The sequence below is a fragment of the Achroia grisella genome, unplaced genomic scaffold, assembly GCF_030625045.1.
Source record: "Achroia grisella isolate CSIRO2021 unplaced genomic scaffold, CSIRO_AGI_Agris_v1 utg2156, whole genome shotgun sequence".
NCBI lineage: Eukaryota > Metazoa > Arthropoda > Insecta > Lepidoptera > Pyralidae > Achroia > Achroia grisella.
The window spans coordinates 274,433-298,671 of record NW_026712714.1 but is presented as its reverse complement, the minus strand read 5'-3'; the positions used below and the strand labels follow the sequence as shown (position 1 = coordinate 298,671).

At 33.0% G+C, this 24,239-nt stretch overlaps 1 protein-coding gene across 2 annotated transcripts; it reads left to right on the top strand.

The window, feature by feature from the left end:
* Positions 1 to 918: 918 nt before the first annotated feature.
* On the top strand, positions 919 to 21,877 carry LOC131842272 (26S proteasome non-ATPase regulatory subunit 13). 2 transcript variants are annotated; one of them, XM_059190809.1, is made up of 11 exons: positions 919 to 1,006; positions 8,132 to 8,262; positions 12,251 to 12,402; positions 12,484 to 12,597; positions 12,829 to 12,964; positions 14,228 to 14,376; positions 15,026 to 15,185; positions 16,079 to 16,264; positions 17,778 to 17,918; positions 20,850 to 21,003; positions 21,730 to 21,877. In XM_059190809.1, exons 3-10 carry the CDS (start codon positions 12,287 to 12,289, stop codon positions 21,000 to 21,002), a joined length of 1,155 nt encoding a protein of 384 aa, XP_059046792.1. In that variant the 5' UTR covers positions 919 to 1,006; positions 8,132 to 8,262; positions 12,251 to 12,286; the 3' UTR covers position 21,003; positions 21,730 to 21,877. The 2 variants fall into 2 exon arrangements, with proteins under 2 accessions (XP_059046792.1, XP_059046791.1); XM_059190808.1 differs by lacking the exons at positions 919 to 1,006; positions 8,132 to 8,262 and adding an exon at positions 11,134 to 11,178.
* Positions 21,878 to 24,239: the final 2,362 nt, after the last annotated feature.

The following is a 24,239-nucleotide window of genomic DNA, read 5'->3' as shown; positions in this document are numbered from 1 at the left end:
AAATGTTTTGTTCGGGAGCACGGCGCACCCACGCACAGCGACACATATATGTTTCTTAAAACTATATAAAAATACATTTTGTGGTGATATTTTCTATTAAACATATAAAACAGGAGTTGTACTTACGATTACAGCAGGAATCATCCAGAAACATCCAGACACAAAACTATTCTGAACACTTAAACGAGTTCGGGGCTGTCTGTTCACAGTCACTTCACAAAATCGCGAAAAAAACAATGTTTTAATACGTTTTTCGTTTAAAAACCATTATAATCGTAATCTCGGGGGTCCATAGGGGATGATACACCACTTTTCTAAATAGGCCTATAAGAATCTTATTGGACACTTTTGTACCGCTTTCGTGCAAAAATTTCGCGTTCCGGCGTGCGCCGCGGTATATTTAGGCCTAACTAGCGGACGGCAGAGGCGCGCGCGCGCCACATCGGCAAAACTATCACTTGCAGCACAATCCAGATAAAACTATACGACCGATAATAATGGATAACGCCCTGATAAGGGCTCCAAACCTTCAATATAAGCCAATACGCGATTTTTTTGACTAACCGAACGGAATCGACGCTCGTATTCGACGGTCGCACTAAAAGCCGAAAATATTTGGAACACAGTACGTAATTTTCAAAAGTGGACCAACTGGGAACTCAAGATGTAGGGTTACCAAACTCGATCTCGGTCAGGACACGTCGTTTTGGAAGGGATACGTGACAAAATTTGGACGGAATGTTTTGCAATGCGACGTTTGCAAATACGATAAGTTGATGAAACTGGGACGTGTAGGGGCGTTCGTGTGAGGGATAGAGAGGGATGCAGAAGGGATAGGGGGAATGAGCGCTACGTTTTGACGGCTAGAGGTGGCGCGCGCGCGAGTCACTCTGCTGGAATGGCGGCAAAACAGTCTTGGCGGCTCGCGCCTGCGCGGAGACCACTAACCTTGTAACGTCGACCTCGCGGTCTATGTTATGCCTAAAAGAGGCATCGAAAACTATAGGTAAGTACACACGTTTTACCTACAACCTAAAATTTGGACCCCCGGTGAGGCAAGGGTTGATTAAAATTAGAAGAGCTAAAAAATATATATACTATATTTAAGAATATTTTTTCGTCAAAATTAATCATTACTTTTGTTAAGATATGATAGGACTGCTATTATTATAATTTACAGTATAGTGCTTTAGTATAGTTAATAAATTATAATTTTATTTATTTATTACATCTAACATAATATTGTTTATTTATTTTAATACTTTAATCACCCAATTCTATTAATTTAAATGTTTAATTGTAAATATCTTTTAGTAGGACTCCATCTATGACCTTTTGTTATAATACAAATTATATATGTATATTCGAAATTATTATGTATTTAACTATTTATATATATACTTTATAATTATTTACTTAAAAATATACCTAATAGGTAGGTATTAATAGATTATTTTCTAGATTCTAGATTTTTTAGGAAATAATTTAACGAAAATATGTATATATTTTAATAAATATTTATCTAAAAATAAAAAATTAGTTATTAATAAATTTATTTATATTATGTTATATTATTATTAATAAGACATTGCTTTTTAATTTGACAATCAAAGACTATTGAAATATAAAAATTTATTTTAACAGCTGAAAATATTTTTTATATAATTCTTGCACATCCAGTTATTAATTTCTTTTATTTTTTATGATAAATTATAAAATATACAAATATAATAATGGTAAAATCCTGCAATAAATAGTAATAGTGTATAATACAAAAACTGCAGTAAATATTCTCTTTTATATAAGTTTTATTATAAACGAGAACAAATAAGATTTATTTAATTGATTTTTTAATTAATTAAGAACATTTATTGAGTGCTCTGAAATTAAAATGAAGTATGCATTGCAATTTTTAATATTTTATTAGAATTTACAATAAACAAATAATATTTTAAATGGCCTGTTATACTTAGATATACTCTCTTATTGTTACTTATTTATCTATATAAATATATATATATAAATCTCAATTTTTAGCTTTTAGTTTATCTGTGTGGACTAAATTGTAAATTAACCTATGCCAGTCTGTCAAGACTTAATCTACCGTTATGCAAAATTTCATCCAAATCTGTCCAGCTATTCATTACGTAACTACAAGCACGAAATATTCAATAGTAGTTTTAGATTTTATTTATTAAATGGGTTTCGAATTTAGGTGTCAACATATTATAGTATAGATGTTAGGTACATATAAACAGTAGGTATTAAATGTTTAGGTAAGTTTTTAAATTTGTTCTCCATACCCCTCGCGCAAGGTAAAATATATTTGAATACACTTAAATATAATAAATAAGAATGTATATCACAATAAATTATTAAGAAATTACACAGATATTTTATTGTATTTTTTTTTTTTTAGAATACAAATTTATTTATTTCGAATATATTTTTTTTTTAATTACTTTGTAAATATATATGCTCCATAGAATAATTTATTTAATAAATATATCAATTAATGGTACACAGATAAGTGTTATAAATTGAGTAGAATATAATAGAATCCTACTTGGTTTGTATTTACGTACCTAATGTGACCACAAGTTAACCAACCCTAGTTATTACTATGCATTTATGGTCGGCAATTTGTCATTTATATTTTTCTCATAAACAACACTTTTACTTCTAAAATTGTATCTATTTTATTTCTTAAATTCTTAAAAGTGATTTCTGACACAAATTATATTTAAATTTTTTCTTCTACATTCCAATACAAAACAGAAATAAAGATCTTTATATATTATAAAAACAATATATAACAAAACTACCCTTATATAATGTATTCGTAAAATAACAGCAGGTATGCTATTTTTGTGTTTGTTGTCATGGCAACTAACAGTACCTACCAATTTTCGTAGACAACGTCGCAGGAAACGACTAGTTATATATAATTTAGAAGGGACCAAACAATGCCCCCGCCTTCCTTCATGGTGTATAGTCATGGTAAAAGCATCGGAACCATTATAATTATATGTATTTATACATTTTGTTACTAACAGACACACAAACTTTATGTAATAAACTTACAGTATCTTTTTTAATTAAATTCTCATTTAATTTGTAATAAAAACAATAATAATAATAATAATAATAATCCAAGTCAAATCACGTGGCGCTAGATAACTGATATAAATACTTGGATATATATATATACCTACCTACTAAATACAAATTTTTGTACCGTACGCGGAATCGAACTTCGACCATCGAATGCAAAGCGGTGCTAAACCGCTACACTACCGCGGGTTAATGTATTTTATTGCATTTATTCAAATAAAACATGGAAAGGGACATAACACATGCGTTTTTATATCTAGGTTTACTTAAAAAGTAAACCATACCATAAAAACATATTTGATAATACGAGCAAACTAAATGTATCTAATTATAATAATAATGTGTATGTATTTGAGATTAAATTAAATATAAATTATATTTAAACAAAATACTTTCATTAACTATACAGTTCATTTAATTTAATTATAACTTATTCAAATAATTAGACAAATTTCTTAAAGCAGTTTATGTTTATTCATTCCTATAAATTTATTATTATTTCTCAATTATTATTATTATTTATATAAATATAATATTTATATTTAATAAAATAAAATTTATGATATTAATGTAGATATCTATTTATTGATTGTTGTGTATAAATACTTTGTAAATATATATTTTAAAGTATAAACGTGTTCTTTTTCTTATTGTATATAGATGTATATTTGCCGTTTTCGATCATTTTATTGGTGCGATGACCTACATACCTTCAACCCTCTACATTTTATTCTACTTTGAGCATTTCATATCCATTTAAATTATAATATAAATTACATATAATTAGTAAGTATTCCTTTTACGGTTGGTATTAATAAATTATGTACCTACATACCTACTCGTAATTTTTTTATTTATTCTTTATTGCCCTATTAAAAATTGTACAATTTGGCGAGCTTAATACCATATGGCATTCTCCACCAGCTAACCAATAGGTAAGAACAGAAAGCAGTTGATGGGCAGTGGTGGGAAAGGACTAACTTATAATTTTAACTAACATAGGTAAATAGGTCTTTAAAAATACTTGCAAATATACATATATTTATATATATATAAAACTTAACAATAAAAGTGGAATATTGCTCTGATTTATATTATATAATTATCACAATCTTTATTTCTTTACCTTCTCATTGTTAGTAATCACAGTTGGAGCTCCAATTCATACCTATATCATAATTCATAATGACTAAAATAATTAAAATAATGTTTACACTCGCTCTGGTAACATCATCATCAGTGATGAGATCATATTTTTTTTATTACCATGTATTTTAACTTATATATTAATATTTCTTATTGAATACTATATTTGACAAAATTTCAATTAAACAGAAATATTTAAATATAATTTTAATGAATAAAAATAAACCAATATATTGATTAAATTAATTTGATTTAATTATTATTTAATTTGTCATCGTTGTACCTATTTCTTTTTCTTTTAGTATTAAGTACTTAAGTTATAGGTAGGTATATTCTTATATATATTGCTACGTACTTACCTATTTATGAGTGTGCCTATTATTTACATTAAAATATTTAATTAACCAATTAATTAGTTAATCAAATAATTAATTATTTATGTGATATAATAAAATTAATACTGAGGAAGAGAAGTAGGTATAGCATCTATATATATTAAGATAAAATCAGATATTAATCAGTACAATCATTTATGAAGTTTATTTATATAAGGAAATATAAGTGAATTTATAATAATAATTCATTATATTATTATTTATATATTAAATTAATAATTATATAAAAACTATACGACCATGAAATTTCTCACTGCCAGATTAGTACAATATTATATTTAATTATAGTAATAATAATAAGAGCAATTCACACAACGCCATCTAGTGCCAAGGTAAACAGAGCTTGTGTTATGGATACTAGACAACTAGATGGACATACATAGGAAACACGCAGACCGATATACTATACTATTGTAGTACTGTATATAAAAAAACTAGCTGTCCTGCGACTTCGTCCGGGTGGAAAAATAACCATGACTAAATAAAGTAGGTAGGTATAGAAATTAATAATCTAACTCAAAAAAGCAAAAAAAAAAATTTCTTCATTCTATCTTTAAAATGACGAATTTCCATACAAATTTTCACCCCCTATTTTAGCCCCTTAAGGGTAAGAATTTTACAAATTTTGAATGTAATATTTATTTATATGTAATTAAAAGCCTAAAAATATAAGTTTCAAGCTTCTAACTTAAAAAATGACGATACTTCAATACAATATTGCATCTCCCCTTTCAACCCCTTACAACCCTTTTTAGCCTATGTCCTTCCTCAGGGTAGAGACTATGTGTAGGGCAATCCGAAGCTCGCCGGGGAGGTTTTAGGGTCTGGAGGTGGCGTGCAGACACTGTTCCCTGCACGCCTAGATGGAGGTCCCTTCGATGGGAACCATGCCGGTGGTCTTGATGAATGCTTGCGTATCCCATAGCCACGGCGATTATGTCGAGGAGGAACAGTCGTCAGGTTTTTAGCAGGTAGGAGTCCGGCAGTATCCATTCGTCCCTAAGCGGATGGTTCTCCATGATGGATTTTCCTGACGTGAAAAAAAAAAAGGTGACTATGTGTGTACCAATTTACCAAATATTATTTAAATCGGTTCCGTAGTTTTGGCGTAAAAGCGAGATAGACAGACTGACAGAGTTACTTTCGCATTTATAATTTTAGTAAGGATACATAGTGCAATATTCAATTGTATTAAAAGTTATAGATTGCTATTAAATACATCTACTATACGCAAGTCTCAAAGTTGTCTATGTTACTATATATTATATTATATGTATTTATAGTAAAAATATATTTAAATATACTTAACATTTTTTCGGTATCGGTATCGGTTTCCAATGTATAGTAAAAGTTGTGCTTATAAGTATAATTTCCTTTCGTTATAATTTCCTAGATACTGTATTGTGACTAAATTAGTACAAGTGAAAAAATATCAAAATCCGCAGTGGCACCGACAGTGGGGCAACTCCTAAAACATCCTCAATGACTGATAGTTGTAATTGTTCATTTTATACAGCGCCATCTAGTCCCAAACTAAGCACAACTTCTAAGTCTGACGCAGTCATTATTTATAAGTATAATTAGTAAATCACGGGTTCTTACCACGTTTTATTTTTACTGAGTTCCCGATATTTCGGCAATGTTTTAACCGCCATGATCACGTATAAATTCAGTTTAGTACAACTGGGATAAGATCTCGTGATTCACTAATTATACTTATAAATAATGACTGCGTCAGACTTAGAAAAGTTTTGCTTAGTTTGGGACTAGATGGCGCTGTATAAAATGAACAATTACAACTATCAGTTGAACTTATACATAAGGATGTTTTAGGAACCACTGTCTCATCTCTTATTTTGATATTTTTTCACTTTAGTCACAATAAAGTATCTAGGAAAATTGCTTGCACGTCTAATAATGTTTTTTTTTTGCTCTGGATACAGACGTCACAATTATATATATGTATGTATACTTAAATGTATATTCACACCTACAACATAGGTACTGATATAATAAATTTATTTACAAATTAAATCGTTGTTTATAAATTGATTTAATAATATCTATTTATTGCTATATGTTATTAAAATTGTTATTAGTTATAAATACATTATTGGAAACAATAATAATATGATAATACATGCCTTATATAATAATAAACAGTAAAAACCAAATTGTAAATTTAGACTTAATGTGAAATAGCAGTAGAAATAGTTTTGGTAAATATTAATATAGTATAATAATTATTATTTATCTCATATTTAAAAATATCAATAATTTTGTCCATAACGTATATTTTAATGAATGTAATTAATATAATAATTAATTTAATTATGCAATTAAGTAACAACATATAGTTGCGTGTTCAATGAAAATCTACTTAGCTATTTAATAATTTAAAACAAGGTCCAGCTCTAGCCGCGGTACAGCTTCGTCTGTGTCAATTGAAACACAATATATCTTATATTTTAATCTAATATTATTATTATCTGTGTACTAAATTCCATTAAAATGCGTACAGTCGTTTATTTCTTATTGAATAATAAAAATAATCACTTTTTCCTAAACCTTAAGTTTCATATTTATAAACGTTAGATATATAATTGTTATAACAATATATGTATGTCCTATTAGTACGTATTGTAGGTAGGTAACTCCAAAATCCCACTGCTGGACAATTATTCTCCATAAAAATAGAGAATCTTACCATTACCTAGTATACTGTAGAGTTATATGTGTACGTTTCTGTTATATTGGTATTTTGTTCTTTTAGATGTTTTATTTCTAGTCGCATTATAGCATCGTTCATCCCCCAGTTGTCACCCCCAATCTTACAATGGGGGATGAATATCTGATAATATTGTATTACATGTCTTATTCCTTACTTCTAAATATAACAAAAAATATTTGGTATAGTTTTTATATATTTTACTAGTTACTCGCCCCGGCTTCGCTCTAGTGTACATGTATTATCCATATAAACCTTCCTCTTGTATCACTCTATCTATTTAAAAAAACGCTTCAAAATCCGTTGCGTAGTTTTAAAGATTTAAGCATACATAGGGACAGACAGCGACAGCGACTTTGTTTTATACTATGTTCCTAATAATGACTAAGCGTTATAAAATAACCTCGAAAGAGTTAGTTAAATTTTGAAGTTAATATTTATTAACGATTACCATTTTTTTAAACTGTATTGTAATGAAATTAAATATGCAAACGAAATGATTGAAAGATATTGCATTAATTATAAATATTTACGACATTGTACGAATTTATTTTTGTTGTTACATTAAATACTTATATATAATTCTTTAAGAATCTCTTACATGGTATTTTTATAATTGTTATTCAATATTCTTTTATAGAAAAATGCATTAAAACTTACTGTGATAAAGTTTTATAATAATCAGTTATGAATGAGTTTATTTATATAATTTTTCATAATAATTTAATTTCCTATTGTATTTTACTAGCATATGTCACCCCTCAGGCAGCAACAGGTTGCAAAGCATGCTGCAAGCAGAATAAATAGGTGAAACAGACAAAAGAGATTAGAGACCACGTAGACGACTCTACAAAGTCAGCCGGTATTAAAACCAAGTAGGTAATAATCAAAATAAAAAATCACCTATTCATATAGGACATTTTAGCCGCTTATGAACGTCTAATATTTTGTATTAATACTTTTTCCCTACCAGTAAACAGATTTAATTGAGACGTAATAACTGACTGGTAAGAAATTCAACAGTTATGTTTTTATCTTTATTTCAAGTGAGAAGAACTGACAAGAAACTCAACTGCATTTCTTTTTATTTAAAACCAGTTTATTCTCATTGTAATCATCATCATCATCATCATCATCATCGCAGCCCGGAAGACGTCCACTGCTGGACATAGGCCTCCCCAAAGATCTCCACGACGATCGGTCCTGCGCTGCTCGCATCCAATGCCTTCCAGCGATCTTGACCAGATCGTCGGTCCACCTTGCTGGAGGCCTTCCCACGCTGCGTCTTCCGGTCTGTGGTCGCCACTCGCTTTACATCGGCCATCTGTCCTACGAGCTATGTGCCCTGCCCATTGCCACTTCAGAGTCGCAATTCTTCGGGCTATGTCGGTCACTCTGGTTCTTCTGCGGATCTCCTTATTGTAATCATGCCTTTGTTATAATTAATTCGGCTACTGTTTATGATATTTGAAATAGAAATAAAAATTGAAATAGAAATAATCTTTATTCAAGTTTTTTTATTCTACCGCTTATTCGGAATGTAGATTCATCACAAGAAGAATAAGCAAGAAACTTGTGTGTTGTTCTTTTAAATAAATATTGATTTACTTATATTTAATTAACAACAAGGATTAGGCATGCGACAATCAACATAGAAACCGCTACGCACTTTGCAGAATATACTTTTAGTTTTTAAAGTGAATATCCTTGAAGTATGCTGAGAGGGTTCAAGGTCACATTATGTTGTGCTCCATTGTCCCCTCAAATACTCATTGTGGTTGTGTATTTTCTTTTATAGCTATATTGAATCAGTTTGATATAAGATTTTATATCAAATAAGCTTTTTTACCAAAGGTACATGAAGTTTTAAATACATTGTCAGCTATCAATATTGTTAATAACATTTTATTTTCAGCAATAAATAACAAAGCATATTAATTAGGACATATGCTTTCAAACGAGCTTTTGTGTCAAGAAAGCTTTCAATGACTAGATTTTTTCGTTATCCTATCATCCTCCACTGGTGCACCGTTAGCGCAGGCGGGTGCACCATTACATTAAAATCCATTGAATAAAAAAAATCCAGGTTGATCAAAAATCAAATGCCAGGTTGATCTCCACGTCTCCAGAAATCGACCTGGTAAATTATCTGACCTGACTTCATGCTCATTCTACCATCATCTTCTGATCCTCACCAGCATACATTAGCTCAGGAACCCGCCTGCCGCAACATTATATACCTACAGTACCTACATAAAAAAACATCTTCCACTAACAATAACAAAGGAATGTTTATTAAGTGACAGTTGTATGTGCCTAATTTAGGATGTTCAATTAAACTCAAATAGTTTGGTTTGGAACCAGGCCAAATGGAACTGCACTTGACGACTAGTGGTTTGGCCCGACTTCACCCGGGTTTAACAATATTAAGACTGTAATAATATTTGAGTCAATTGTATGCTTCTTGCTCCTCTTCTCGTGAAACAATATCTATATGTACGTACTTATATGTGTAATATTAAATATATACAATTGTCATTATGCTTTATATAGTTGATGTTATTTTATTTTTAATATGTTTAATGTATATATATGTGTAATAGTTCCTTGGAGGGTGCATTGCTATTATATTATACTTATAACTTTCGAATTTCTCGAGTTTCTCGGAAACGGGTTACAACTTGTCATATTGATTTTGAAAAAGGAGAAATTCTCAAAAGTTTTGTTAGATCGAGATTTTCTCGTAAGAGTTCGAGTGCCCCGAGGCACTGCCCCGCCTAGCCTCTAGGTAGCTACGCCACTGCCTATAGGTATAGGATGAGCTACTTCTGACTCAGTTTTTTCTGTCATTATCTAAGTAGCAAGCTATTTGACACAAACCTGGCACTTCTTTGATATGAGAGGGTGATATGGCAGAAAAATGACCGGATAGGGAGGTATAACAAATGTTGGGACTTTTTTAGTGGATGATAATGGAATGGTGCACCCACCTGCGCTAACGGTTTGCGCTGGCGGGGCACCAGTGGAGGATGATAAGATGTGCATGAGGTCAGGTCAGTTAGCCCATCGTGACAAATTCACCAAGAATTCATCACGATGGTTTCCAGGGAGAACCACGTGGAGGTTGACATGGTACATTGCTAGCAATGGGAGTTACTAGTTCCCATTGCTAACAATCCCCTTCCCCCCAAATGTTGGGACTATTGGTTATGCCTCCCTACTCCTCAGGAATGGGAATGTGTTTTCATCAGCAGGGGTGGATCGTGAAAATGTGGGGCCTGGGCTAAATCTACTTAGAGGCCTACCTAATTATATTACTCAACTAAAAATTACACCGACTAAGAACAAGCGACCAGAAATTCCCCGTTCCATTCGATAGACGCACTTGCATGGGTTGATAGATCTCAGGGTTGCCAACCTTATGATAGGTTTTTTAACATTCTACATATTTTTTTATATTCTAAATATCTTTTCAGTGGGGACTGGGGGGCTTTGTATCCTCGGGGCCCTGGGCTGCAGCCCAAAAAGCCCTTAGGTAGATCCGCCCCTGTACATCAGGCATCACTTGATGATGTAGTACTGTATATGTAGGTATACCTCTGTAGGTAACGGATATCAGTTCCCACAGGGGGAAAGAGATTGTTAGTAATGTACCATGTCAGGTTGATCTTTCACGGCTCCTCCTGGAAACCATTGTGATAAATTCCTGATGAATTTGTCATGATGGGCTAACTGATCTTCTACACATGTTAGCGTCATTCGACGATGCCCCGCCAGCGTATACCGTTAGCGCAGGTAAGTGGACCATTCCATTATCATCGCTTAAAAGAACAGTTCCCATGAGGTATATTGTTAATTTGTTTGATGATCTGAGCTACTGATTCGTAGACTGGAGGCTCAGCAAGAAAGTACACAATATAGACAAATCTTTTTTCAATAGATGCAAATCAATTTTGTTTTCTTAAAGACAAAACTACACATATTTTGCAGATTTTGTTAAAAATATTTTAATTAGGTATATGTATCACGTACCTATTTACTACATATATATAAAAGTTCATACAACATGAACAATCAAATTTTTTTAATGACATACTTACCTAACTGTATTAATATATGGAAAACTTAATCTTATTATAAGACCAAAATACATAATAAGGTATATATATAAACCTAACCAAAAGGCAAGTACAGTCCTCTAAAGGTATAAGTATAATTATACCTATAAGTGCGGTTTTAAGAAAATATTCATAATTCATAGAAATACCTAATAACTATAGTAATAATAAGGTAAAGTTTCCAGGTTGCGACTCAAAATGACCTCCCTCCCCAACATTTTCTACCTTTATATCTAATTAAATAATGTAATCGAACTATACATAGATTATTAGTTACCTTTCAGTTATTCAGATGCAATCTGCATTAACTTTTTATTAAGTGTAATTAACAATCACTGACTTTGATATCTCATATTCCAAAATTTTAATTGTACTGTCTAATATTCTATACCCTTTAAAGAATTGACGAGATTCAAGTTAGTATACCGATCTATAATATTCAAATCTAAACTAGAAATAATAATTATTATAGTTATTCATTGTATGCTGTTTAAATAACAACTAAAGTTCTTTACGTTTGACAATTATCTTTTGGAACAATCAGTGCCATCTATTGAAATAAGCAGGGTATTTATTGCAGCATTAGTGCCATCTATTATCAAAAGCAAAGAATTTATTTGTACGAAGTTGCTGCTACTCATCGCTAGATGGCAGTATATTTCATTTCCATAATTTTGGCAGAATGAGTTAGGATTCCTTGACCATCGTTTTAGTTTTTAATGAATGTGCAAAATGTCATGTAATTGCAGCTAACTTCACATCATTACGCGCTACAAATTAGAAAAATGGCTTCTGTAAAGTTTGCAGTTGTTGATGTAAACGATTATTTATCAAAAAAACAATCTACTGAACTAGATTTGGCGGCAGAATGGGCTAAATTGGAAGAGCTATACAATAAAAAGTAAGTTTTCTATTTAAAACTTTTTAGTTAAGTCATTTTATGTACTATAACAAAGCTAACCTGTAACCCTTTTGTTTTCAGATTATGGCATCAATTAACTCTAAAAGTACAGGAATTAGTGAATCAACCATCACTAAAATCAGGAGACAACTTAATACAGCTATACAATAATTTTTTAAGTACTTTTGAAAATAAGTAAGTCGAATAAAACTTTCCTAATTTCCAATATCTTAATCTTTCCCTTTTTTTCGCCACATCTACTTCCTTGAAGTATTTAAACGTATATTATTATAACTAATTATCCAGTACAATGCTAATAACAATATACTAAAGTAGGTAGCCATGAATAATGCATAAGTCTAACTTGGTTTTATAATGACTATTATTTTATATTATTATTATTATTGTATATTGTTACCTTCACAGAATAAACCCTCTGTCTCTTATTGAAATTTGCGCCCACATTGTAGAGCAGTATGCAAACAAAAAAGAGGCCATTGCATTCCTAGAGAAGATGGAGCCGAAGGTCAAAGTTAATGATGAGGCACTTACACTCTGTAAGGTATGTTAAGTATTACATTTTTCCCAAAAATGTAACCATCTATGTATTGTTGTGTTATAAACTAATGTCTAATTAGGCTCAATTAAACTTTACTTTAAAATGTATATAAACTAAAAAGAATTTGTTCAAAAAATATAAAATTCCTGAACAAGTCACACAATGCCATCTAATCCCAAGCTAACTGGAGCTTGTGTTATTGATACTAGACTACTTATGTATATACATGTACATTTTTTTTCTAAATACTTACATATGTAATAATAATATACATAAAGAAAACCCTGACCGTATTGGTCAGGGTTTTTTCGTATAGTCATTGTCATTAATACAAATGTTTGTACCATGCAAGGTATTGAACCTTTGACCATCTGAGGCTGTGGTGTGGTAAACTGCTAGACCACATAGCTAACTGTCAATATAAATATTACATTATTGAGTAGCTTATTAATATAAGTTTGAATAAATTAATGTGTATTGAACACAATGTAAAATATCTTGTTGGATTATGATTAACTGTATCATTTTTAAATAACCGACTTAAGACTTTATATAAGTTTAATATTAAAGATAAATCAATGAGGTATCTATTATTGTCTTTACTATGTAAAACTGTATATTGTATATAAATTGTAAATAAGCTGTTGTTAATCTAAAATAAATAATATTTTCCATATTTAGCCTCTGACTTGGAGCATATCTTTTAATGTTAAACACATTAAAAGATATGCTCGAAATTTTAACATGTTTATTGTGACACTAATATCAGAAAAAATTTCACATGAGTCATGGTAACTTCATTATATAATTTAGTTAAAAAATGTAAAAAAACTTAACTTAACAAAGAAAGTTAATGTATCACAGTAAAAAAAATTTTGCTAAAATTCCCAGAAACCACAATTTATTATGTCACACATATATGGCCCTATATTAAACCTTTTTTTTATCGACAAGCCGTGTCAGTCTTATATGTCTGACGCATCCAAACAAGATACAACAAGTATTAACCTATTGTTTTGAACACATTGCCTTCTACCAAATCGTGTACGTCAGACATATATGTCTGACATGGCTCATGTAGAACTTCTTAGCGTCAGACACATATGACTGGCATGGCGATTAACATGTTAATATTGTGGCTAACCAAATGTTGCATTTACTATAATTTCACCAACAGATAATTGATTGATTACCTCTAGATTACCTCCAAATGGAATGACAGTCATATTGAGTATATTTATAATTGTTTTCTTATATAATCTTCAGGTGCTGCAAGGTCAAATCTACTTGGAACAGCTGAATGACCTGGACGCCACAGAGAAAATTATAGAACAGCTTGAAGGCACCTTGGAGGATGCAGACGGAGTTACCCCCGTACATGGCCGGTTTTACAAATTAGCTTCCGAATATTACAGGTACAGTATTACCTGTACATTTAAATGACATCAATTAGTATAAAAAATTATAAATGGTTTTAGTAATTACTGGGCCATAAAGCCTATTTTCATTATTATTGCATAGTAGCTGTACACGTGCAGTTAACTTTATTTTTCTAAAATAAAAGTAGCGTAAGTTACTCCCTATTACATCAGCTACCTGCCAAAAAAAGTCTTGTCAAAATCGGTCCAGCGATTTCAGAGATTAGCCGGAACAAACAGACAGACAGAAAAAAATTGTAAAAAATGTTATTTTGGTGTATGTACCGTATTTATATTCATATACATGTAGTAAACATCGGTTATTTCAATATTACAAACAGACACTCCAATTTTATTTATATGTATAAATGTTTATATCCTAAACATCTTTACATATAAGTAAAATTGATGTAAATCCGTTGTTATAAATCTAAATCTGTTCTGTTCTAAATCTAAATCTAAATTATGTATTTAAAAAATAGATACATAATATAGCGGTGTCCCACATCACTAGACATTTACGTCACATACCGTGTCTTTATTAGGCTCCGTCCCTGCTCGATAGTATCGGATTCAATTATGGTTAAGAATATATTTTTTACATCTGATACATGCCTGGTATATAACGCGCGGTGTGTGGGTGCAGGGTGCGCGGTCCGCTGGCGCGGTACTACCGGTGCGCGCTGCGCCACGTGGGCTGCGCGGCGGGCGGAGCCCTGCTGGAGCCCGAGCAGCGCCGCGCCTGCGCCCTCCGCCTCGCGCTCGCCGCAGTGCTCGCGCCCACAGTCTACGACCTCGGGGAGCTGGTCTGACACCCACTCTTTACTTAACTCCACCCGTTTCTAGCAATGATCAGGGCAGGTCCAGTGGTGGACCTGATGGGCTAACTGACCGAGCTTTAAACTCATTTTATAATCTGCCAATTCCCGCAATTCAATTGAGAGCTGTACCGCCTTTTTGCCATTAATTATGATTGAAACATGGAAATCAGCAGAACTAAAATTGAATACCTATTCTGCGATATCGACGGTCTCTCCAGTTTCAAACGGTGCCTCTGCCTAAACGGTGTAATGCTTCAGGTCTGCTCCGATTTTCGGTACCTCGGTTCAGTTATTCAGAACAATGGTCAACATAGACCTCGATGTTGCACAGAATTAGTGTAGGATGGATGAAATGGCGACAGGTCTCAGGAACTATATGCGACTTCTAATTTTTTTAGTTATTGTTTAATTATTCATAAAGGCGCTTATAAATAAAGGGTAGACAGATTATTACTTTGAATTTGAAGAGCAATGTCACTAATACGTTCTACTAGACAGACATTCACTCGCATCCATCCATACAGTTTTTTTTTTTATTTATTAGGTCTACAAAACTGGATGTCTTACATAGTACATAACTTATAGTTATACGCATTTTCATACATTATATAAGTTAATTAAATTGTACATGAAGCGATAAATGTTGTATTTTACAAAAAAGAGTTTCTCTATATATATATAAGAAGCTCCAGATGTCATCCTAGACAGTATGAAATAATAAAATAATTTATATTTATTTTTATATGTCTGTGGTTACGGCAATCTGCCACGGTAGCGCCGATACGCCACACTCTTCCACCAATAGTGTTCCTTCACGAAGGTGGGCTGCGGTAAGTGATAGTGTATAAATGAAGTAACAACCGTGGGGGTGTCCGCAGCTGGCGCACCCGATCCTGGAGTCGCTGGAGGGCACGCGCGAGGCGTGGGCGCTGGCGCTGGTGCGGGCGGCGGCGGCCGGGGACGTGGCGGCCTTCGAGAGAGCCCGGGCCGCCGCCCCGCACCCCGACCTGCAGCGCGCCGACCGACAGCTGCGGCAGAAGGTCGCCATACTCTGCCTCATGCAGGTACGTCGCTCACACAGCGCTCACACAGCGCTCACACGCCGCTCACACAGCACTCACACGCCGCTCACACAGCGCTCACACAGCGCTCACACGCCGCTCACACAGCGCTCACACAGCACTCACACAGCGCTCACACAGCGCTCACACAGCGCTCACACAGCACTCACACGCGCTCACACAGCACTCACACGCCGCTCACACAGCGCTCACACAGCACTCACACGCCGCTCACACAGCACTCACACAGCACTCACACGCCGCTCACACAGCGCTCACACAGCACTCACACGCCGCTCACACAGCACTCACACAGCGGTGGGCACAGGTCACGACCCACAAAAATGACGCTGGTTACACAGTTTGTATTCACACAGTTTCACACGTAATTCACACATTTGATTACACATGATTTTCTATTCTATTCACACAGCGCTCACACAGTACTCACACAGCGATACACATTAAACTTTCACACAAAACACGCGCTCACACAGCACTCACACGAAACTCACACATGGTATGGGTTCCAGGGAGTCATTGCGAGAGTGTTTTAAGGATATACCCCGCAGAATGTGTGTCTTCTACAATACATTTAAAAATATCATCTAACTGGGGAGAAGGAATATAGTTAGTTTCAAAAGAGTCAGTGAACTCATGACCCGTAACAAACTGATTTTACCTAAAAGTCGTTTGGCTAACGCGTTACCATCATGTAATTCGTTTTATTATGTCAAATAACTGACCTGACCTCAGGTCATTTATCATCAATAAAATTACGCAGGCTGTTATAATTATCATCCATAAAAAAAAATTAAATGTCAAATAAACAAGTTGACTTGTCAATCAATATTCTATAGGCAGTCTTGAAAAAATTTACTATAAAATTGAAGAATTCGTTAACGATAATAGTGTTTTTATAGAAAAATCTTTAAATTCATAGCAACTGACAATATTATCTGATCCCAGCAATAATGTGTTTCTGTCCCTTACAACATTGTGTCTCTCAAGAGTACTTGTGTGTTACAGTTTCTTGTAATTATTTATATAAAAAAACATCTTTAAAAACGAGCGGTAGACAAAAATTATTTTAATATTCTTCTTCAGTGTGAATCTGCATTAAAAATGAGATAAATTAAACTTTAACAAAAAATCTGTTAAAACTCGGACTATACGTGGTCTAACTGATCGTGGTTTAAACCATTCCTAAACTTAATACTTGGAATAAACCTAACATTATTATAAATCCAGATCTAACAGAGCACTACTTAGCACTACAGTTAAATCGTTCATTATATATTCTCCACAGATAATATACAGAAATCAGTCACTCATGTCTGTCAGCGTACAATTGTGTTCCATTTTACCAGAAAATGAAAATGATCAAAAATAATATTACTTCAAAGATAAATAATTTTGTTTGTATTTATGTATGTCTTCATTATAACTTCATTCAGTTTTAAATTACAAATACATGGAGAAAAGGTAAGTTATTCATATTGTTTGTTGTTTTCAGATGGCGTTCAACCGTACTTCGGCGCAGCGCAAGCTCACGTTCAGCGAGATAGCGCGCGAGGCTCGCGTGCCTCACGATGAGGTGGAGTTACTCGTCATGAAGGCTTTGGCGGAGAAGCTCATACGAGGTCATATTGATCAGGTTAGTACATGTTTAGATTAAACATGTATTTTCATATTTTCATATTTCCTTTATTAACCAATGTAAAAAACTTCTTTACATATATGGCAAGTCATAAGATACAGTAATTCATATTTATACAAATTCAATCCAATTACAATTACATTAATAAATAAAATTACATTAATAATAACTAATAACATAATATGTTCCGTAGTCACAATTACGACATAATTATATTTATATATACATACATATAAATAAAATTGGAGACTGTTTGTAATATAGAAATAACCGCTTTTAATAACTACATGCGCCTAAGGTCCTCTCTACTGATCGCCACTATTAACCACGAATGGTCCGGGAGGCGATTGAAATTAAAAAACATCCCAATTTCAACAGAGAGGATGGCTTAAAATTATCATCTGCGTGGAATCCAGTCATAAATAAATTCAAGCAAAGTTCAGTAGCATCAACAGTCGATCAGTATACGGATACCGTGAGTGTGTCGCGAACTTTCGTTAAACAATCTAGTGACGGTAGATGAAGAAAAAACTGCTGTCACCTATCTACATTGACATCGCTGTTGCTCCAGTCAGCTCGTGACCACGGCTAGTGCAACCTAGTCGAAACGTCGAGAGATGTAAATACCTTTATTTGCCATAAAATTATTCGTGTTAAGACCCGGTTAATAATTTAAATAATGTATATTAAACACGAAAGTTTAAAATTAACTATAACCGCTTTGTACTGTACTACATGCATATGAATATAATTACGGTATGTATACCAAAATAACAATTTTTGTCTGTCTGTTTGTTCCGGCTAATCTCTAAAATGGCTGGACCGATTTTGACGGGACATTTTTGGCAGGTAGCTGATGTTCATTACTTAATTTAGGTTACTTTTATTTTAGAAAAATAAAGTTTAATTCCACGCGGAATAAGTGGCTAGTACAGCTAGTCATACATATATTGTTTTTAAAATACACAAACAGATAACTGTTTGTGTATGATAATCTCAGAAACAGATTTTCCTACTTAAGCTCCGTATTATCAATGTTTTTGTTCCAACTAAGGAAAGGTTACTGAAGTCATCAAATGCAATGATGACAGAAAGAACCTACAGAACTTACAAATATGCAGTATGAATGCTTTATTGCGTTAAATGCGTAGCGGTTTTTATGTTTGTCGCATGCATAATCCTTGTTGTTAATGAAATATAAGTAAATCAATATTTATTTAAAAGAGCAACACACAAGTTTCTTGCTTATTCTTCTTGTGATGAATCTACATTCCGAATAAGCGGTAGAATAAAAAAACTTGACTATTCAAAAGTGCTTATATTAAGTTTATTTGAATAAAGATTATTTCTATTACTTATTTTTACACTTGTGGGGCGGGGAGAATATTTTAACTGGCTAATAAGAAATGTGTTTTTATATCTAAATTTGTATTTTGAAATTTATAGTTAATTTTTAGATTCTTGTTTTGATACTTCAATTCATTCTTTCTGTTGTCAATATGTTAGTTCTATTTTTTCTTATTACTACAACACGTTATCAGCACGATTTCAACAAGCTCAACCCGAATATGAAAAAGATGTTTTCGTTGTGATTTATTTTTTGTGCTAATAAGGAAAAATATCTGTCAAAAAAATGTCACAAGAAGGATGAGGAGACAATTCACACAGTAAGTCAAATTCCTCATCCATTCCGACTTTCTGTACAACAGAGAATAAGAATGAAGTCGTGTTACTTAGTCTACTAACACACTCATCAGGAAGTATCTATGATAATCAAGGGGTTCAGGATAGCGTAAAGAGTAGCAGTGCAGTTGTAATGATATGTTTTTAATACTGTGATAATCATGGTCACAATGAAGCTCTCCGTACATCTGATGGTAAACGGTTACGCTGCCTGAAAACCAGGGTTGTCACGCGTTGAAACGGATATCCAGTATCCGGCTTATCCGGCCGAATACCGGATAACTACAATTGGATAGGTCATCATCATCTGCTTCTTCCTTGTCCCAATTATTTGGGGTCGGCGTAATATGTTTTTAGCTTCCGTTCATCCCTGTACAATTGGATAGGTATCCGGCTGAATTAAAAAAAATATCTGGGCAAAAAATTTTTTTTTTTAATATTTGCTTTATGTAGTTAGTCTTAGTATTACTTAAGGAATAAAATTAATTTTAGTTTTAAATTTTTTTTCTAAAATATGGTCGAGCGCAGTGATGACTGGCTCATCCGTCATACTCGTGAACGAGTGCTGCTTGTAGGGACTGGTCTGCTCTTATCACTACGACTGATTTAATCTTATTGTGTTTTTATATTTGAGCCTAAATAAATTAGTGCTTGTTGGTAGTTTGTATTCACACGTTTCGACTCGTAAAATGTGAACTTACAAGGATTGTTTAAAAGAGCAACACACAAGTTTCTTGCTTATTCTTCTTGTTATGAGACAGCATTTCGAATAAGCGGTAGATTTAAAAAAATGTTGACTATTCAATAGTGCTTCAATTAAGTATATTTGAATAAATGATTTTCTATTCTATTCTATTCTTTAGTAAATGACTGTTATAGGAAGAAAATCAGTTTATTAGTTATCTAAGTTCCGCCGGCTATCCGGCTATTCGGCCATTCGGCTAAATTGTTGGCCGAATATCCGGGATCCGGTCAGACTGCTATCCGTTTCATCTCTAGTTGAAACCCTTAAGAAACCTTAATATGCACGGTTTCAAAGTGCCACGCTATAATATATAGCCACGAGAAAACCTCGGCAGGCAGTTCATTCAACAAAAGTGTACGCTGGAGTAAGCTCATCTGGAACCGCACTGTCCAAGACTCAGGTTCCAGCGTGTGGAGATGAATTTCCTGACGGTGAGCGATGCGATGGTAAAAGGTAGCCATGGACATCATGTCGAATAATTCTATTCGTACTTGTCGCAGGTCAGCGAGAGCGTGCAGGTGCGGTGGGTGCGACCTCGGGCTCTGCCCCGCGCGGGTGCTGCGGCGCTGGCGGAGCGCCTCGCCGCCTGGGGGCAGGCCGTCGGCGCAGCCGCAGACCTGCTCGCAGGCGCCGCCCCAGACCTGCTTACCTGAGGTGAGGACTGCTGGTGTTCATTTTTTTTTAATATGTATAATATATGCACAATACTTTCTTGTCTGAGTTAGTTTTCTAAAACCACTAAATATATATTATTTAAATGGATATTTCTTTAAAATTGTTATACAATTTTGTTTATGTATAATAATAATAATAATCTCAGGACAATTCACACAGCGCCATCTAGACCCAAGTTAAGCTAGCTAAAGCGTGTGTTATGGGTAGTAGATAACTGATACAAATACATAGATTTTTTTTTGTAAATACATACATAATATACATAGAAAACACCCAGACCGATACAATCAATCATACTCATGAATACAAATGTTTGTGTATTGCGAGAAATCGAACCCGCGACCATCGGACGTAAAGCGGTGTACTAGACCGCTATACTACCGAGGTCGTCAAATCCTTACTAATATTATAAATGCGGAAGTAACTCTGTCTGTCTGTCTGTCTGTCTGTCTCGCTTTCACGCCAAAACTATTGAACCGATTTAAATGAAATTTGGAACACATATAGTCTAGAACCTGAGAAAGGACATAGGGTACTTTTTAATCCGAAAAAAGGGTTGTAAGGGGTTGAAATGTGAGATGAAAGGTTACATGGAAGTATCTACAATTTACGCGGACGAAGTTGCAGGCACATGTACTGTATAATAAATTTATTTTCCAATAGTTGTCCTGAATTGTTAAATTAAACACCATTCCTTGTTTACAGATAGTAATGATGCTGCCGACCCCACTCACGGCCAGGAAGCAAATAACATCAGCATTATAAAACATTTAAAATAAGTTAATTTTATATAACATTATAATAACTGTCTTTATGGAAACTAGAAAATTGGCTATTGTAATATATATTACTTGAAGCATTCTTTGTTTGACTGTTTTTTAACTCAAACCTCTAAATAAATTTCTATAAAAATATAGATTTTTTGAGGGCTAGTAGTGTTATTGATACATCATTATTACATAGTAGAAAATAAAGTCGCTGTCGCTGTCTGTTCCTATGTATGCTTAAATCTTTAAAACTACGCAAAGGATTTTGAAGCGGTTTTTTTATAAATAAAGTGATTCAAGAGGAAGCTTTATATACATAACACATGAACACCCGGGCGATGCCGGGGCGAGTAGCTAGCTATTTCGTATTACATAACATAATTTACATAGTAAGAAGGTAGCATACAGGAGCGTAGCTACCGTCGTAACTGGCGTATCAATTAGACGGGGTAAGAAGAAAGAAGAAAAAACATTTATTCAGTGCTTTTCAACAATGTTACAATATAAAAAACAAGCAAACGATAAAAAAGATTAAATAAAATATATATAATTAAACTTAATTTACCATGTAGATATTTAAAAATAAACATAAAGTAATCACTTTTTACATACATATAACGGGTGCTGAAATGGTCTGCTCTAATCACTATGACTGTATGTCCTATTAATTACAACAAACATAAACAAATATTAACCTACTTTATTTTTATTTATATTATTTTCTCTCGCCGGTTTGTATGTCACACACTTAAACTTAAAAATGTTCTATCTTAGTAATATAAAATAATACAAATGTAGGCCTAATCTGTCTGTAGAAACTTTCTAACAATGAGACATGTGTTTAGAACTACAGCCTTCTGTATTAAAAAAGTATATATTCAAAAGTGCAAGTTCAATGTATTTATTTGAATAAATGATTTTCATTCTTTCTATTATTACATAGTAGAAAAGAGAACGATTGGGACTATTGTTACTTTTTGTAAAGCTTTAAAGTCGCAACGGTTATTTCTGATTGTTTTTTTATATTTTGTTATTTTTATATACATAACACATGAACACCAGGTTGTGTGTGTTGGGCGAGTAGCTATCTATTATTATTATTATAATTTTTTTTTTATAATAATAATAATATATTTATTTGTCAGAATATGGTATTTACAATGGTGATAATTATATATAATATACATATATGTTTTTCAACAATGTTACAATATAAAAATCTAGCGGTTTAGAAAAAAAGATTAAATAAAATATATATAATTAAACTTAATTTACGCCACAAACATTTGTATTCATGACTATGATTGTTTGTATCGGTCTGGGTGTTTTCTACGTATAATATGTATGTATTTACAAAAAAAAAATATCTATGTAAAATGTTATTTTATAATAATAATAATATATTTAATTGTCAGAATGGCGCTGTGTGAATTGTCCTGAGGTTATTATTATTATTATATCATAATCTGCTGTTTCCAGCATACAAGTATTAATTCTGTAATCCTCATTATAAATCAATCAAGTCATTATAAATTCTAAACTTTAGTCATTCACCATAACTTCTTACTATAAAACATGGAATATAATAGAATGTCAATATTTCATTAATTGTCAGCATTTTATTTTAATTCTAAATAATTCAATTGTTTGACATTATTTCACAAATGCCAAAACGAAAGCATATATTTAATTTGAACTGTTTGTAAAAATTTTAGAAAAAGTATCAGATAGATAATTACGGTGCAGTGACGCAAAATAAGTAAGAAAGTCGTTCGCAACACACTCACTTAGGACAAGGGACCTCGCAATGGACCTTGAAAAAATTCAATCAATAGTCAATAAAAATTTTATACGGAGCCCCCCCGCCACAGCACGCTACCTTTCTGGTAGACAGAGTGTTCTTAAGGGGCCTTAAGAACACTCTTGAATTGACTCCATCGCTAGCGAATTTACCAGGTCTTAGACCTCGAGACACCGCCTGGACACTTGTGGTTAATTTTGGTAAATCGCCACACTAGGCTAATATACCTGGCAAATGTGAGGATGTTATGTGATATTTATCTGTAGCAATGATATTATTTGCACAAAACGAGCGAAGACTTGACAAAATGTATGTATGTAATCCATAAAAAATCCTCCCATTTATATGTATATATATTTATATCTAATTATTTATTATGAAACTTTATTCACCTATGTCAAGATTTTTTTTATGGATGATAATGGAATGATGCACCCGCCGCGCTAACGGTTTACGCTGGCGGGACCCAGTGGAGGATGATAAGTTGAGCATGAGGTCAGGTCAGTTAGCCCATCGTGACAAATTCAACAAAAATTTATCACGAAGGTTTCCAGGGGAAACCACATTACTAACAATTCTCTTTCCCCCTATGTCAACATATTATTCATGGAGTAAGGAAACTAAGTGAACGGTATTTCTTATGGACA